The 16,160-nt window shown below is 44.2% G+C and overlaps 1 protein-coding gene across 1 annotated transcript in view; it reads left to right on the forward strand.

Annotated features, from left to right (window-relative positions):
- Fam124a (family with sequence similarity 124A) overlaps positions 1–16,160 on the forward strand; it is a gene marked incomplete at its 5' end in the record, with an annotated part of 48,050 nt that overhangs the window by 10,661 nt on the left and 21,229 nt on the right. Inside the window, 1 exon segment of the mRNA XM_005387893.2 lies at positions 10,282–11,015. Within this exon segment, the coding sequence (XP_005387950.2) occupies positions 10,282–11,015 (734 nt within the window).

The following is a 16,160-nucleotide window of genomic DNA, read 5'->3' on the forward strand; positions in this document are numbered from 1 at the left end:
GTTGTGAGTAGGTAAACTCATGGTGTGGAGGTCCTCCAGGCAAAGCCTGTGTTTCTCTCACTGGTGTTGATTCCACCTCTGTTCTAGCCTCGGGCAGCAGCAATGACCCCAGCAAAGCACTGTGTCGTCAGTGCACTGGCTTCATGGGAGGCAGAGAGTACACAGTTTCTGTCTCTATCTGATGTCCACACCACTGCCTTCAACATCTGTCAGGATAACAGGTTGGAAGTAGTTGAGGAATGTGCGAAAAGTCAGGTCATAACTTCTAAGGGTTCCCAAAATTCGTAATTGGCCAAGAAAGCTGCTTCTTTCTTCCTTTTGTCTTTTCTGTGCATTTACTAAACTATTCTTTTGTACAACACAGTAGTTATGGAAGAGCAGGAATTTTCCATCTGTTTTCAGTCACCCTTTATTTTTATCTCATCCTAACATCTTCTGACATTATTATTGGCTCATAAAAGTAGTGAGGCTGAACTATTCAACCTGTGCTTGGAAGACGGGTTTTCCCTATAACAAGAATAGTTGCAAGACATCTTTGCTTTGTCAGTTACAGGGAGAACTGGGCTGTCTCGGTGATTCTGTGGTTAATCTGCCATTGCCTCAGTCTTGAGGATAGGGAGGCTAAAATGCATGTGGTCACAGATCCTGTGGAGTGAGGAGCTGGAGGTCTTTCTATGTGATGGCATGCTTAAGGTTCACCATCAGGTGGAGTCTCCAAAAGCTCAGCTCATACATTTGAGAGCTCTGCCCTTCAGACTATTTCCTCTGCTGTGAGTTGACAAAAATAGCTTCAGAAATTTGATTACTGGATTTATCCACTTATTTTCACTGTCCTTTAATCCCATACCCTGCAGGTGAGGGCCACAAGGCAGAAAGGAAATTGTGAGAAAGGAAGACCTAGTTACTATCCCTGAATTTCATGCTTTATGTCATTTGGAATTTATCATCCACTATAGTGTTTTCCTTCTGTCTTCCATGTGTGAACTCCTTGCTTTCTTGTTTTTGAGATAGCTTCCTGGAGACAGTGACAGGCTATGTTTCCTCCTGCTTTGCAATTCTCAAAGGCTATAACAGGACTGGGCACCTCAGGGCTGGTGGCAGCTGAACTGTGAAGGGCAGAGCCCTGAAGTAGAAGCTGGGAGATATCCATCCTGTGTGAGACCTGCTGTTAGCCAAATGCTCATTCTAGACAAGTTGCTAAACCTTGTCAGGTTAATATTATCCCTTAGTTATTGCAAACTGATCAGGCCTGCAATCTCTCAAACAAGTGGATGGTGAAGGCTAAATAAAAGAAGCAAATGGAATGATTTTAGGGCTCCAGGAGAATCAAAACCCTCTCACAGAATTCGAGATTCTCTGGGGGCTAAGACCAAGATCTCTGGGTGGCCCATATTTATTTAGTTATTAAACAAGGCGGGGAGTACTGAAGAAAGGTAGGACTCTGCCTTGAATGGCAGGGCCATTCAAGGACCTTGGAAGTCTACTCAAGGGCTTCTCCAAGCAACACATTATGTTAACTTAGAAGAACTATGTTATGTCCAGGAAGGTCTCCACTCAGGAGTGAGATGCCTGCAGTTACAGTCTTTATCTAGTTAATTGAGGTTGGAGCCCGGTGTCTTTGGCTGTGAGTTCGTCTTATCCTTTGAGGCTTTACAGCTTTATCTGCCATTACAGGCCTTAGTAGGGACCAGTGAGGTTCATTTACTGTGAGTCCACCACCCATCTCCAGACCAGGGGCCTAGTCCTCAGACAGACTCACAAGTAAACATGGAAAGCCAGTTGGTTAATTTAAATCCGGCTCAGAGCCACTTTGTAGCGGTCTCCATCACAACCTTATCCATAAACAAGGAGCCTAGATGAAGCGGCTTGTCTTTAATTTCTATACACATCCAGGAAGCTTGCTTTCTGAATCGACCCTGAAAGACTTATTTTCTGAGGAGATATGGTGAACAAATCATGGAATTGGTTTTGGGTCACATTTTTCTCTTTTGTCTTTTTTGAAGGGGTATATGTATTTCATTTCTTAAAACAAGATAAATATTTATTCTAGACCTGTTGCTTCCAAGATCTATTGTAGCATCTCTAAATCTACAGAATTTTATTAAGATCTTGACTTTCTCAGGATCTCTTTGTTACCCATGAGAGTGAGAAGCACATAACTAAAATTATTGAGCAGAAGAAGAGATTCTGTGTAAAGTGCTATAGCTCCGAAGTTCTTCCAAACTTTTGAATTTTTATATAAAAGGCATCTAATTATATCATTAAGCATGGGATATTGCTGTGCTTCAGACCTGTGTTACCTTCTCATAAATGTTCAAAATCATTATAGTCCTAAGGATTACATAAATATGTGAGGTATGCTTAAGTATTTCTAGCTGCATTTATACTTCCTCAGACTAATTTCCTGGCCCTCTCCCAGAATCTGTGTCAAGCTCTGTCAGAATTTAAAGTGTCTTTGTCTTTACTCTCTGGCTGGTGTCTGGTTTTGCCTCCCGCTCCTCTTTCCATCAGAGGGTATGTTTCAGAATGATGGGTCTGAATGAAGCGTAGACATACTTTCAAAGTGAAATGGATGTCCCATCTCCAAGCAGAAAAAAACCCAGAGCAGCTGAAGTACCTGCCTTACTTCCTATATTATTTCTTTCTTAATAGTGTCCTAGTTTCAGAATGAGCTCAGGAGTACAAATCAGACACGCAGGCCCCTGACATTGTTCTTCACAGATGATGAAAATTGAGGGAACAGTGGGATAACTGCAACTGGAGCAAAAGCATTCTTCTTACAAAAATTTGAAAGGGCCCCAGGATCAAAAGATTCCTTATTGTTCTCCTCTACCAAGTGGAATTACAGGTTTCAGCTTAACCATTTCAGCCTGTGTACAATTCTTAGTTACAAGAAAGTTCTGGGAATTCGGGCCAAGGGGAAGGAACTGTATCATCTGCACCATCACTTCACTGCCGCCATGAACAGTCATGATCCCTAACAGCGTCTGGCTTGGGCTTTATTTGAGTGTAGCCCTGGAGCCAGCCTTGCCACTTGCACAGCCCAAAGTTGTGGGTCAACTAATGGCTTTATTGAAATTATAAAATCACCAAGAATTTTTAAGCCTGAGATTTTATTTGAAATCTAAGTGGGATAAGGAGACTGCTTACAAACTTTCTCATTAATTCAGAGGTTTGAAGAACTGGCTTTAAAAACTTGAAAAAAAGCGAAGAAAGAACATTATTTGTTATATTCTGGGTGAATAGACTTTCCCATCCCAAGAAGGAATGCGGAAGCCTTTCCTGAAGGCATTTATTTCTGGCCTCGTGGGCTGACTATACCACTGGAGAGGAGGCAGTGGCCCTCTGTGGATTTTGTTCTCCTTGGAGAACTCTGGAGTCTTCCCCTGGCTTTTCCTGTCACATAAAGTTTGATTTAGATTCAGCCCGTCTGAAGTCTAGGGAACATATTTGGTGTGAGTCTGACCCCCACCTCACCTGTGCTTTCTGCCACTGGGTCATGTGGGTCTGGTTACTGACTTGTGTCCAAGCTCCAGAGCTATTCAGTGCCAGCAAAAGGGGCTTTAGAAATTCAAATAGTTTCTTCACCCTCAGCAGTGTGAGGTTATAGGGCCTCAAATCAGGTTCCAGGGCCACCTGCCCTATACCAAGCAGCTCCCAGCAGCAGGAGGTACCCGTGCTCCGATTCCCTTGGCCCTCTGGGAGTTCACAGGGCACAGGTGTTGGCAGTGATTTTGGCGCTGGAAGGGTGCATGCTGATTTGTTCCGTTGATGATAAATGCTTCTGGCTGCTGCTTTGGAAACCTATTATGCACACACTGAACATGTGTTTGTTCAGTGAAGTGTCTACAGCTACCAAACTTCATCCTATATATTCATCATCTCTCTGCCCCACTAGACTATCAGCTCTGTGAAAGCAGAGGCTGTTTTATTCACCATTGTATCCTTCAGTGCCTGACACATCATAGGTGCTCAGTAAATACTCTTTGATTAAGTAAATGATTGCACCTGAGTTTCAAAGTGTCAGTGTCAAACTGTGGCTAAAATGACAATGATATCAATTGTTGCTCAACAATTCTAAAAAGAGTATCTGACCTTGTTGTATCGTGAGACTGGTTCAGGCAGTCCGTTGAAATGAGACACCTTGACCTTCAATTGCACATGCCCAGTACTGGGAAGCCAATGCTTCGGGGACATACCAGTGGCCACTTTTGGTAAGTGGCACAAAACTGGTAGAGGACAGCACAAGTAAGGCTGATGTGAAGCTCTGGGCTGCGGATAACGGCAGTGAGGGGCCTGATACAGACAGCGCTGAGGTAGCCAAGCAGCAATCCAGCATCCGGAAGTCTGACAACAGGCAGAAGGGCCTGGGTCCTCTGACCTGGCCTCGTAGCACTCAGCATAGGATGCCCACTTAAGCAAACAGCCAGCAGGATGAGTCACCCAAGCTGGCTAAAGGACCTGAGCCATAGGTTCAGAGACCCAGCCAAGCAGGCCAAGGTTTCAGGCAAAAAGCCAACAGATTGAGTGTAAGAATGGTGGGTTTGCGAAGTAACAACATACTAGTGGGGAGATTTGTGCTCAGACAGTTCAGACAGCCGGTACTTTTCTCTTGCTAAACAGCTCAAGCAAGTCAGTTAACATTTCAGCTGCAAAAACGGGGAGAATACCTCTAACATTGGATTGTTTTAAACATTAAATTAGATAATATATGTAAAGCCTTTAGGACAATGTCTAGCAGATAAAGAGCACTTAGTAAATGCTTATTGTTAAAAATTTTTCTGTTACATTTAGGTGACAAAAAAAAGGGATACACAGGTGTGTAACATTGGGGGTGGGAGGTAGCAAATACCGGGGCTAATTTTGTACTTTCTGCCTTATAGACATTCTTGCCTTGTGCACTGCTGTCCTTAGAGCTGTTTTTGTTTTAATTTTATCAATGGAAACTCTAATTGTACCTCACATGAGCGAGTGTTCCTTTTCCTTTTTGGAAGCCTGCTTGAGACTGGGTGACAGGCTCCACCTCTGACCCGCAGGTCCTTCCCGCCGCAGTCTGGTCTGCTTTGCCCCGAAGGAACAGGTGCTCCCTGTGGTCCTTGGAGAAGACGGGTAATAGATATGATAAAGGCTGAGCACGTCCCACAGATGCACGGTCTCTGCTTCTCCAGGGAGGCCTAGAGGCTTTTCGTGACACTTAATTATTCATGTTTTCTCTCCCCGCCTCTAAGTACTTGGTTCCCTGCGCAGCCCTACAGAGACAGATTTCCCTGGGGCGGGTGTAACCCTAGCACCCGATGACAGTTGCAAGCTGTTTTCTCTGGTGCTTTGAGTGCTGTGTACTGGGCAGTGGAGAGATGGCCAGAGCGTACTAACGCCACTGCCCTATCATCTTCACTGTTCTGGGGCAGGATTTTCAGCAATACATCTCTCTGGTTTGTGTGCTACCAGAGGGCATGGGGGCCGGCTGAGCCTTGGTCTCCCTTGCCTGCTTGCTCTTGGCCGCATCCCCAGCTGCTGCCAGGGCCCTGGGCCCTGTGGAATGCCTTTCAGTCCAGCCACTGCTCTGAGGCTGGGCAACCCGCCCTTTTGTAGAGCTGCAAACATTCACTCACCCATGCAGGATTAGCATGGCCCTTGTTACTGCTCTCTGGGAAACCTTTGTGCCACTGCTGGAGGTAGCACAAGGCTGAGAGCCCTGACAACTCAGTTTAGGAGACTCGAACACCGCCTCCCCCTCCTCACCCCCAGGCCTTGCCCTTGCCCCTTCCCCCACTGGCTGCAGGGTTTCTGGAGATCACTGTTCTGCTTTTCTTTTTCCAATGCACCCACCTGGGTACCAGCCTGTTTGAATCACCCTTGGGGCAGTGCAGAGGTGTAAGGACCTGCGCGTGTGTTAGCAGGGAGGTAGCATCTGGAGTGTTCTTCCTCAGAGACCAGGGCCAGAGGAAAGAGATTTAAATACGAGCTATTGGTGGTGGCCAGAAGTCAGCCAGCAGAAGGAGGCAGGAGAGCCACAGAGAGGGGCAAGGTGGTACTCAAAGAGATGCGGGAGGGTGGCAGCTGACTCTCCTTCTGTGGAACGGGTTCAGCAGAGAGACGACGAGCAGCGGTGCACAGACCTCAGTGCTGCAGTGAGTGCTGAGCCGCTTGCTCTGTGTGCCTTTGCAGATGGCTTTGCCTCTCTGTGCCTCAGTTTCCTGCTGTCTGAAATGAGGACAAGAGTAGCATTCCTTCTGGGGTTTTTAAAAGGATTAAATGCTCATAAATGAAGAACTCTGAGAAAGGATGTTAGCTAACATGTCACTGTTACGAGTTCCAGACACTGTAGAAGAGGGAAATCTGCATTTTAGTGATGGTAGCATCATCTTTACTGGAGTTACTGACTGATGATAATTCCACGGACTTGTATCTTTCCTTTTCTTCAGTTGCACGTCTGCTGATGATGGTGTTAATGCTCAGTGAAACAGAAGCCAGGTGGGCAGAAAGAACCAGTAAAGAAAAGGGCCAGAGTGATTCCTGAGTTCTGATTGCTCTCTAAATCGTCATGATGAGTTTTCAGGATTCAAATCAATATGGGGCACGTACATATCAGATAACTGCCAAAGAGCAAGAATATGGTCTAAAGACGTGTAATTCAGCCTTCTCATTGGTGGGACGAACCACCTGACATGTATAACTTAAAGGAGGAAATAGTTTATGGAGCGCATGGTTTCAGAGGTTCCAGTCCATGGTTTCCTGGCTCACTTCATGGCAACCAAGAAGCAGAGAAAAAGAAAGAGCACCAGAGAGTAAGGGTCAGAGATCAGATCTACTCCTCAAGGTCATACCATCTGCAACCCACCTACACACACCCAGAGGTGTGTGTCACTGTGTCTCTCAAGCCAATTGTGGTTGACAGTCAAGTCACAGAAAGTTAAAGCTAAGTAACAAAATATAACAGATCAGTCTTTAAATTCAGCCCATCACCTCAGCAACACAAGGGTCCAGTTGCCAAAATGACATCCCTTTTGAAAGTTATCCACACATTTCAAACCAAGTGACCAAAGTAGAACTCCTTCTCTTCTTCTGCACCCCACAAAACCTGCCTTTCTGCCTTTGTTTTCTACGTGTAAAACATAACATAGGACCAGTTACTCAAGCCAGAAACATCAAGGTACATTAATTTTTTACAGCCTCTGCCTCACACCTGTTGGTGTATGTGTGCCTTGTAAATAACCTGTTAATTCAGTGCATCTTCTCTTTATCCACTGATTCTATATGCATCTGTAGGTATTGCTGTGTAACAACCCAGACTCATTGCTTGAAACAACAGTTATTTGTTACTTCCCATGTGTCTTGGATCAGTTAATCTAGACCCAGTCACAACTGGGTTAGTCTTACCATATGCCTTTGTTTGATCTAGCATGGACTCAGCTAAGCTAGCTCTACTCCATATATCTCACCCTCTTCCCCAGGCCAGTGGGATAGCTCAAGCCTGTTCTCATAGAAATGTCACAAGCATGAGGAGGCAAGCCAGAACACACGTCCAGCTCACTTTCTACTGACTAAGCATCACACATCCAGTGGGAAGAACTACAGAGTCATTTCACAGAGAGCAAGTACATAGAGTAGGACAAAAAAACCAAGGCCCGTAATGCAAACTATACCAAGTCCTTGTTATCCCTTGCCTTAACTCTTCACTAATCCTCTAATTCCTCCTTTCCTGTAGTCAACCTCCTCCTGACTTGAGGCTGACATTCCTGCATGAAAACCTTTCATCACCTATGAAATTGAGCTCAAATCCTTGGTTTCATTTTTTTTCCAGTTGCATCTGTTGCCATGTTTCAGAATCATTCATCACCCCCTTCCAAATGTGCTTGTTTTTGCACGGTTCTGTGCCTTCATAAATAGTCTCCCTCTCCTGCTGCAGCAATCCCTCCCACATTTGAGGTTATTCTAAGTGAGATATTTACCCATCGAGACCCAGTTCATCTGGTACCTCCTCCAGAAAACCTTCTCAGAAGCACTAGAGACAGAGTTATTCCTTCCTTTGTTACATGGTAGTAAACCCAAATTGCATTGTGCTCATATTTAACTCTCACAAATTCAGGAAAACATGCTCAGCCAGAGGGAGGGAAGGAGACAGAACAGACAGTCGGACTAACTCTACCTGTCATTGTACTCCATGACTGCAAGAGAACTGGGACCACGTTAGTCATCCTTAAGATCCACAGCCTTTCAACTCCTGAAAGCCTCTTATACAATGAAGGTTTGGTTTGTGGGGTGGAGCTTTAGTGTCTATCAAGAAGCACACTATTCCGTTGTGCCCGCCCTTGCAGCAGCTGGCTGTTTCATATGGTGTCCAGACAAAGCGGCATTTGCACATCTGGTTGGGTTGTCTTGTTGCAGGTCAGTGCCATCTGGTGCTTTGCTGGAAATTGAGGGGACTTTCAGTGGTAATACTGCCTATGGCAATCCTCACCTCATGGTAACTTTAGAACCGAACCTCCACCCCAAGATGCTTTGTGTTGCAGCCCTCATAGACATGTAGCAGATTAAATTTTAATTTTTTATAGCTGTGTTTCAGGAAATCCTCCCCGTGGCTTATGGTTAAAATGCTGCTACCTTTCTTTGTACAGTTCATGTATGCTGCAAAGAACACTGTTCATGCTAAAGTCTATGTAAACAGACTCCCTAGTCCTCAGTGGCGCCAGCTTCTTATCTCCCTAGTACCTTGTATGTATTGACTGCTGAAGGAAAGAGTGAATGAGAAGGAAGTCAATAATATCCAGCTGTGTGGATTGGGGTGAAAATTCAGACAAGTTTTTGTTTGTTTATTATTCTTGTTTTTGTATTACTGGGGATTGAACTCAGGGCCTTTGCAGTGAACTACATCCCCAGCATTTTTTTTTAACTTTTTATTTTGAGACAGGCTCTCACTAAGTCACTGAGTTGCCCAGGCTGAGCTCAAACTTGCAGTCCTCCTGCCTCAGCCTCAAGGAGTGCTGGGATTACAGGTGTGTGCCACCCTGACTGGTTCAAATAAATTTTGGTCTAACAAACTAAAGCCATGCTAGTGTAGGTGCACATGGTAAAATGGATTCATGGGCCCACAGGAAATGTCTTGTTTACCTACACAAGAAAACACCTTTTATTTGGGGAACTGACAGAGGTTATGGTTCCTAAAAGGACATCACTCTTCTCAGAAATTATTGTGCACTGATCATTGTAGACCTAACACTTCTAGTGAACATTGTGGGGCACACATGGAAAGAAAAGTCTAGATGGTGAAAGAATCCAGTATTGTCTCCCCTGTCACACTTGGCCTAAAGATGTCTTGGTTCCATTAGATTCACCATAGAATTTAGATAAAGGCAAACAGAGCATCTTTTGAGATAGGCCACTGTGGCCAGCCAACTGCGTCAGCCCATGAGACGATGTTGCCAAGTCAAACAGCCAGCTTCACACTTGGCATTAGGTGCTCCCAGATGTTCTGCCTGCCAGAGAACACGGGGAGGGTGCCCGGCCCATTCAGGATCTGTGAGCTTCGGGGGGACTCACCCAGCCTGATCTGGCAGTCATGGCCTCACTGTGCTTCCCCACTCATACCCTCTGTCCCGGTAAGCTGCAGCAGGCACTAAGAACATGGCACTTGTCTTGGGCTGTTCTTCCCTGTATCTCAGCAACAATCTCAGCCAGCCTCCGTCTTCCCGACAGGGAGAAGCTGTGGGCATGACAGCCTCACTTGTGAGTTAGCATGAGCTCCCAGAGGCAAGCACGTGTCCCTGCTCTCCACGTAGCCCCCGAGGGAGTCCCTGCATGTCTCTTCAATGAATGGGCAAATAAACCAGTGAGATAAGCAAACCAGAGGGTGCCGTAGTGTTGGGAACTTTAACGGGGTAAGGCACTGTTCATTTTAGGCAACACTAAGTGGCCTGCCGGTGTTACCACGGCATCTTCTCTCATTGGCCTGTTATCCCTTCCAAAGTAGAGGCTGGACGTTCTGTTGTCTAATAAACAGTGCACTCAACCTGATGAAATGCAGAGCCAATGTTTTCCTAACACCGTGCAGCTTGGGAACCGGTTCTGGCAATTGCCCTCTCTTCTCTGGATGTTTGATGCAACCATAGTAGTTTTTATATGTAAACCTGAGGCCAGAAAATCATAGGTCATGGATTAAGTCCAGTTAGAACTTTGCTTGCTTCCTGCCAAGTGCATGGCATCACTGGTCACTTCATGAAATAATCACCATTTTATCTATCCATTCATTCAATTCGTTTATTGTTCTTTCTGTGCCCACAGGTGAGCTTTCCCTAGAAGAGGCCCAAGACCCTTTCCTGGTGAGCATCCACATCATCGCAGACCCAGGCCAGGCCCAGCCGCTGCAGGAGGCTATCGACAAGGTCTTGGCTTGGATCCACCCTGACCTTCCGCTGTTCCGCGTGTCGGAGAGGCGAGTGGGCCGCAGGCGGCGGAAGACCCCCAAAGGCGCACAGCCGGCGCTGGCCGTGGTGCTGTTCCTGCAGGAGGAGTACGGGGAGGAGCAGATCCTCCAGCTGCACCGCACGCTGCAGCGCCCGCCCTGGCGCCACCACCACACAGAGCGCGTGCACGGCCGGTTCCTGCCCTACCTGCCCTGCAGCCAGGACTTCTTCACCCTGGCCCCCGGGACCCCGCTGTGGGCCATCCGGCCTGTGCACTACGGCAAGGAGATCGTGCGCTTCACCATCTACTGTCGCCACGACAGCTATGCAGACAGCCTTCGGTTCTACGAGCTGATCCTGCGCCGGAGCCCCAGTCAGAGGAAAGCGGACTTCTGCATCTTTCCCATTTTCTCCAATCTGGATGTGGACATCCAGTTCTCCCTGAAAAGACTGCCATGTGATCAGAGCCCGGTGCCCACCGACTCCTCCGTGCTGGAGTTCCGAGTGAAGGACATTGGGGAGCTGGTGCCTCTCCTGCCCAACCCCTGTAGCCCCATCAGTGAGGGGCGCTGGCAGACAGAGGACCACGACGGCAACAAGATCCTTCTGCAGGTACTTGGGCTGTCTGTCTGTCCGTCTGTCTGTCTGTCGGAAGGACAAAGCAAGTCAATTAGTTGTACTGGAAAGCCTCCTACCTGTTGCTGAGCAATGGTCCAAAAAAGATTAGTGGCCCTGTCCATCCCAAACCCGGTCAAGGTCTGCACATATTCCATCCAACAAAAGAGGAGGCAGAAAGGCTTCTCCCAGCAGTACTTTACATCCTGTTGTCGTGGCACCGCGCCTTAGCAAATATGTGTCTAGTTCTTCTAGGTACCAAGTCTGTCCCCCCGACCACCCATGGCTCCTGGAGGTGTCATACAAGCTCCTAACCTAGGGAACTTGTTATTAAAGATTCCTGACTCTGGTCCCTCACTCTTGTAAGTTTTTAACCTGTGCTTTTCAGTCCTACAAAGGAACTCCAGGAAAGCCCACGTTTAAAAATTGTAAAGCTTAGTGACATTCCGTAGAGAAGACATCTGTCCCCTCCCCTCTATTCCCTTTCCCTGCCTTTTGCCCTTTCCCTGCTGCTCTCCCTGCTGGCATACAATATTGAAATTCTGTTGTCCCTTGGAAAGTGATGCCCTTATAAAGATTTGAAAGAGAAAGATGCCTGTAGAGCTTGTGGATTCACTCAGCTAGGAAAGGTGAGTGAATACATCTTAAATACAGAAGACTGGCCCAGTCTTCCAGTGCTGGCCTTCCACCACTCGTACCTTGGCACTACCGGCCCCCTTTCTTCTCTGACCATCTCTGAAAGGTCCTGGGATGTCCTGGACTCGTTAGAGATAGCATTATACTCTAGAATTAAAAATTCACCCTGGCAAGTAAAGTATATTCTAAACCTGCCCTTGTCAGATGATGCTTTCCAATGCAGGCATTCTCTAATTAACAGGTAAGTTAGTTGCGGGTGTGTGGGGCTTTGTTATTCTGAAAAGCCTGTGTCGAGCGTCCTAGTTTTCATGTTTGGCTACTTGAAGAGAGAAAACTGATAGACAATTGGGGAGCATTTCCTCAAGAGATGCTGACCATGGTTATAGGAATCACAAGTAAAGTTTCAGTTTTTGTTGGTTTGGGCTCCAATTTCCCCAATTTTAATTCCAGTATGATGAGATGAAATGAGAACTTGGCACATTCCTGATAACTGGCCCAAACCGAAGCCAGGCACATTGCTCCAGTCAGAAGGGTCACCTGGAGATACCCATTCATGGGAACCACATCATTTCCAGACTTCCTTTTGAAGAAACTAAATAATGCTGCTTTATTGTTCAGTAAACAGAGCACTAGCATTTACTCTATAATCCCCTTTGAAATGCAAGAAAATTTTTCTTCTTCATCTAATGACTACCAGTTCCTTATGCAAAGGAACTGGCAGTTGCACCAAGTAAAAGTTAATGAAATGCAAAAAAAATTATATTTATACTAAAAGATCAAAATGAATATGATTATTTCTGAAGTGACTTCCTCTTCTCAGTAATGAGAAGACTTTTTTGTCTTGATCCTTCTAATAACATAAATGAAAGAACAAAGTATGAAAGCCTGGCTTGAGCGCTGCTCAAAAGAAACATTTAAAGACTATTTCAAAGACCTACACACTTAAATGATTCTAAAGTCTGGACAGGTGCAGGCTCTTGAAGTTAGGGAGATCCACAATAGAGAAAAGAGATTGTGTCTGGGGACTCAGGATTGCAGACCTTTGTTGAGTAATACTAGGTTCAATTAATAGGAAGAGAAATGGAAAGTATCCCCCTCATGCCTCTGGATAATGATGATTTGAACAGGCTGCTGCTCATCCTCACTGCTGTGGAGAGCATCCTTGTGCTTTACTCTGAGATATGCACCTGTCCATCTCTTTAAGTTATTTGTTGAAGTAAAAATTTATATGTCAGTATTCAGATCACAGGGGAACGGTAGTGCAGAGAAGACGATTGTGTACACATTTTCTACAGCAATACCATATCTGTTCCCTAAGTCTATTCTCAGTTATAAATATTAAGATTGTTTTTTGTTAAAACTGGTGCAGTTATACACTGAAGACATCCTTGTGTAGTTTTCAGTTGCCTAGTTAAAATGGAGACTGCATTCTGCTTTCTCACTCTGCTCCACGATCTTCACATTCTGCATATCAGAGACCTTCTCCTCCCCTTTTAATTCCTTTGGAAGAGAAAAACAGATTTCTTTTTCTGAAAGCCATTCGTCCCCTTATAAGAATTAGGAGATAAGACTCAAATCCACACAATTGGGAATGAAAAGGGTGAAATCACAACAAACCTTGCAGAAATCCAGAAGATCACCTACACCTACTTTGAAAACTTGTATTCTAATAAGATAGAAAATGCAGGAGAAATTGACAATTCCTAGATACATATTGAATTACCAAAACTGAACCAAAAAGATATAAAAATCCTAAATAAACAAATATTAATCAGTGAAATCAAAGATGTAATGAAACACCTATCAACAAAGAAAAGCCCAGGCCCTAACAGATTCGCGGCTGAATTCAACAAGAAATTTAGCTGGGCGTGGTGATGCACACCTGTAATCCCAGCACTTGGGAGGCTGAAGCAGGAGGATTCGTTGAGAGTTTGAGACCAGCGTGGGCTACAAAGAGAACTCAAGGCCATCCTGAACTGCATAGTGAGACTCTGTCTCAAAAAGACAAAAAAAAAAAAGAAATTTAGAGAAGATCTAACACAACTACTTCTCAAACTCTTTAATGAAATTGAAAGGGAAGCAATACTCTCAAATTCAGGCCTGGAAGCAAGCATTATTACCCTGATACCAACACCAGAGAAGGACCCAACTAAGAAAGAGAACTACAGGCTAATCTCCCTAATGAACATAGATGCAAGAATTCTCAATAAGATACCAACAGAATGCAGCAAATCATTAAAAATATTATATACCATGCTCAAGTGGGATTCATCCCAGGGATGCAGGGATGGTTCAACATGCATAAGTCAATAAATATAATGCACCATATCAACAAAACCAAGGACAAAATCATATGATCATCTCAATACATGCAGAAAAAGCTTTTGACAAAGTTTAACATCCATTCATGATGAAAACCCTACAGAAAATTGGAATAGATGGTCTTTATCTCAATCTGATCAAAGCTATCTATGACAAACCAACAGCCAACATCATACTAAAGGACAAAAACTGAAAGCTTTTGCTCTAAAATCAGGAACAGGACAAAGAGGTCCACTGTCTCCACTGTTATTCAACATAGTCCTGGAAACTTCAGCCAGAGCAATTAGACAAAAGAAGGAAATAAAAGAAATAAGGATAGGAAAGGAAGAAGTTAAATTATCATTATTTGCAGATGACGTGATACTCTACCTAGAAGACCCCAAAAACTCCACTAAAAAACTGCTAGAGTTATTAAGCAGATTCAGTAGCATATATGTATACAGTCAGCACTCAACAATCAACAGACTTCCTGCACATGAATGACAAACTCACTGAGGGAGAAATTAGGGAAGCAACACCTTTCACAATAGCATCCAAAAAAATGAGATACCTAGGAGTAAGTCCAACAAAGGATGTAAAAGATCTCTACATTGAAAAGTACAGTACTGTGAAAAAGGAGACTGAAGAGGATATCAGAGAACGGAAAGACATTCCTTGCTCTTGGGTAAGAAGAACCAGTATTGTGAATGTGGCCATACTTCCAAAACTGTTATACAGATTAATGCAATTCTGATCAAAATTCCAACAGCAGATCTCACAGAATTAGAGAAAACAGTCTAACGGTCATTTGGAATCAGCAGAGACCTAGAATAGCAAAGGCAATTTTGGGCAACAAAAGGCAAGGCAAGGGATATCACAATCCCTGACTTGAAGTTATACTTTAAAGGTAGGGTGATAAAAACAGCATGGCACTGGCCAAAAAAAAACAGACCCAAAGATCAGTGGAACAGATTAGATGCTGAAACAACTTCAGCCACCTCATCTTTGACAAAGATGCCAAATACATTCATTGGAAGAAAGACAGCCTCTTTAATAAATGGTGCTGGAAAACTGGCTGTCCACATGCTGATGATCAAAATTGGGCCCATATCTTTCACCATTCACTCAAGTGAATTTGAAATGGGTCAAAGATGTAAACATTAAAACACAAACATTAAATCTGCTGGAAGATAGAATAGGTAAAACTTCTAAAGATATTGGTGTAGGCAAAGACTTTATGAATAAAAGCCCGATCACACTGGAACTATCATAAAGAATCAACAACTGGGATCTCATCATATGGAAAAGCTCTTGCACAGTAAGAGGAACCACTAACAGAATGAAGAGACAACCCAGTGTGGGAAAAAAAATGTTTGCCAGCTGTTCCTAGAACAAAGGATTATGATCGAGAACATATAAAGAACTCAAAAAATTCAGACCTCCCAAATGTAAAGATCCAATCCAAAAATGGGCATCTGAGATGAATACACACTTCTCAGATGAAGGAATACAAACAGCAAATAAACATAATGAAAAATGTTCAGCATCACTGGTCATTCGAGAGATGAAAATTAAAACAATGCTGAGATTCCATCTTACCCTGGAAAAAATGGCTATCATCAAGAAATCAACCAATAACAAAAGCTGGCTGGGCTGTGGGGGAAAAGGAACCCTTCTCCACTGTCGGTGGGAGTGTAGACTGGTGCAACCACTGTGGAAATCAGTGTGGAGACTCCTCAAAAAACTAGGATTGGACGTTCCATTGATCCAGCTATTTCCCTTCTGGGTATTTTCCCAGAAGAATAAAACATTGTACTACAGTGATATATGTGCACCCATGTTTATAGTAACACAATTTGTAATTGCTAAATCTTGGAAACAACCCAAACTCCCATCAACCAAGGAACGGATAAAAAAGATACATTATTTTTATGCAATAGAGTACTACTCAACCATAAAGAAGGACAAACTGGGGACTTTTATAGGTAAATGGAGGCAACTCAACACCATACTCAAAAGTGAAATAAACCAGACACACATGTGCAAACATCGTATTGTCTCACTAGTGTGAGAAGCTGAAAGAGTAAATAAGATCCAAAATGCACAATAGATATTGTAAAATGGAAAGAAACTGTTCAAAAGGAAAGAGAAACTGGTATGTGGGAAAGGAAAAAAGAAGGAAAGGAAAAACAAATATATATATAT

This window comes from Chinchilla lanigera, unplaced genomic scaffold (assembly GCF_000276665.1).
Source record: "Chinchilla lanigera isolate Chin_1 unplaced genomic scaffold, ChiLan1.0 scaffold00030, whole genome shotgun sequence".
In the NCBI taxonomy this organism is placed as follows: Eukaryota; Metazoa; Chordata; class Mammalia; order Rodentia; family Chinchillidae; genus Chinchilla; species Chinchilla lanigera.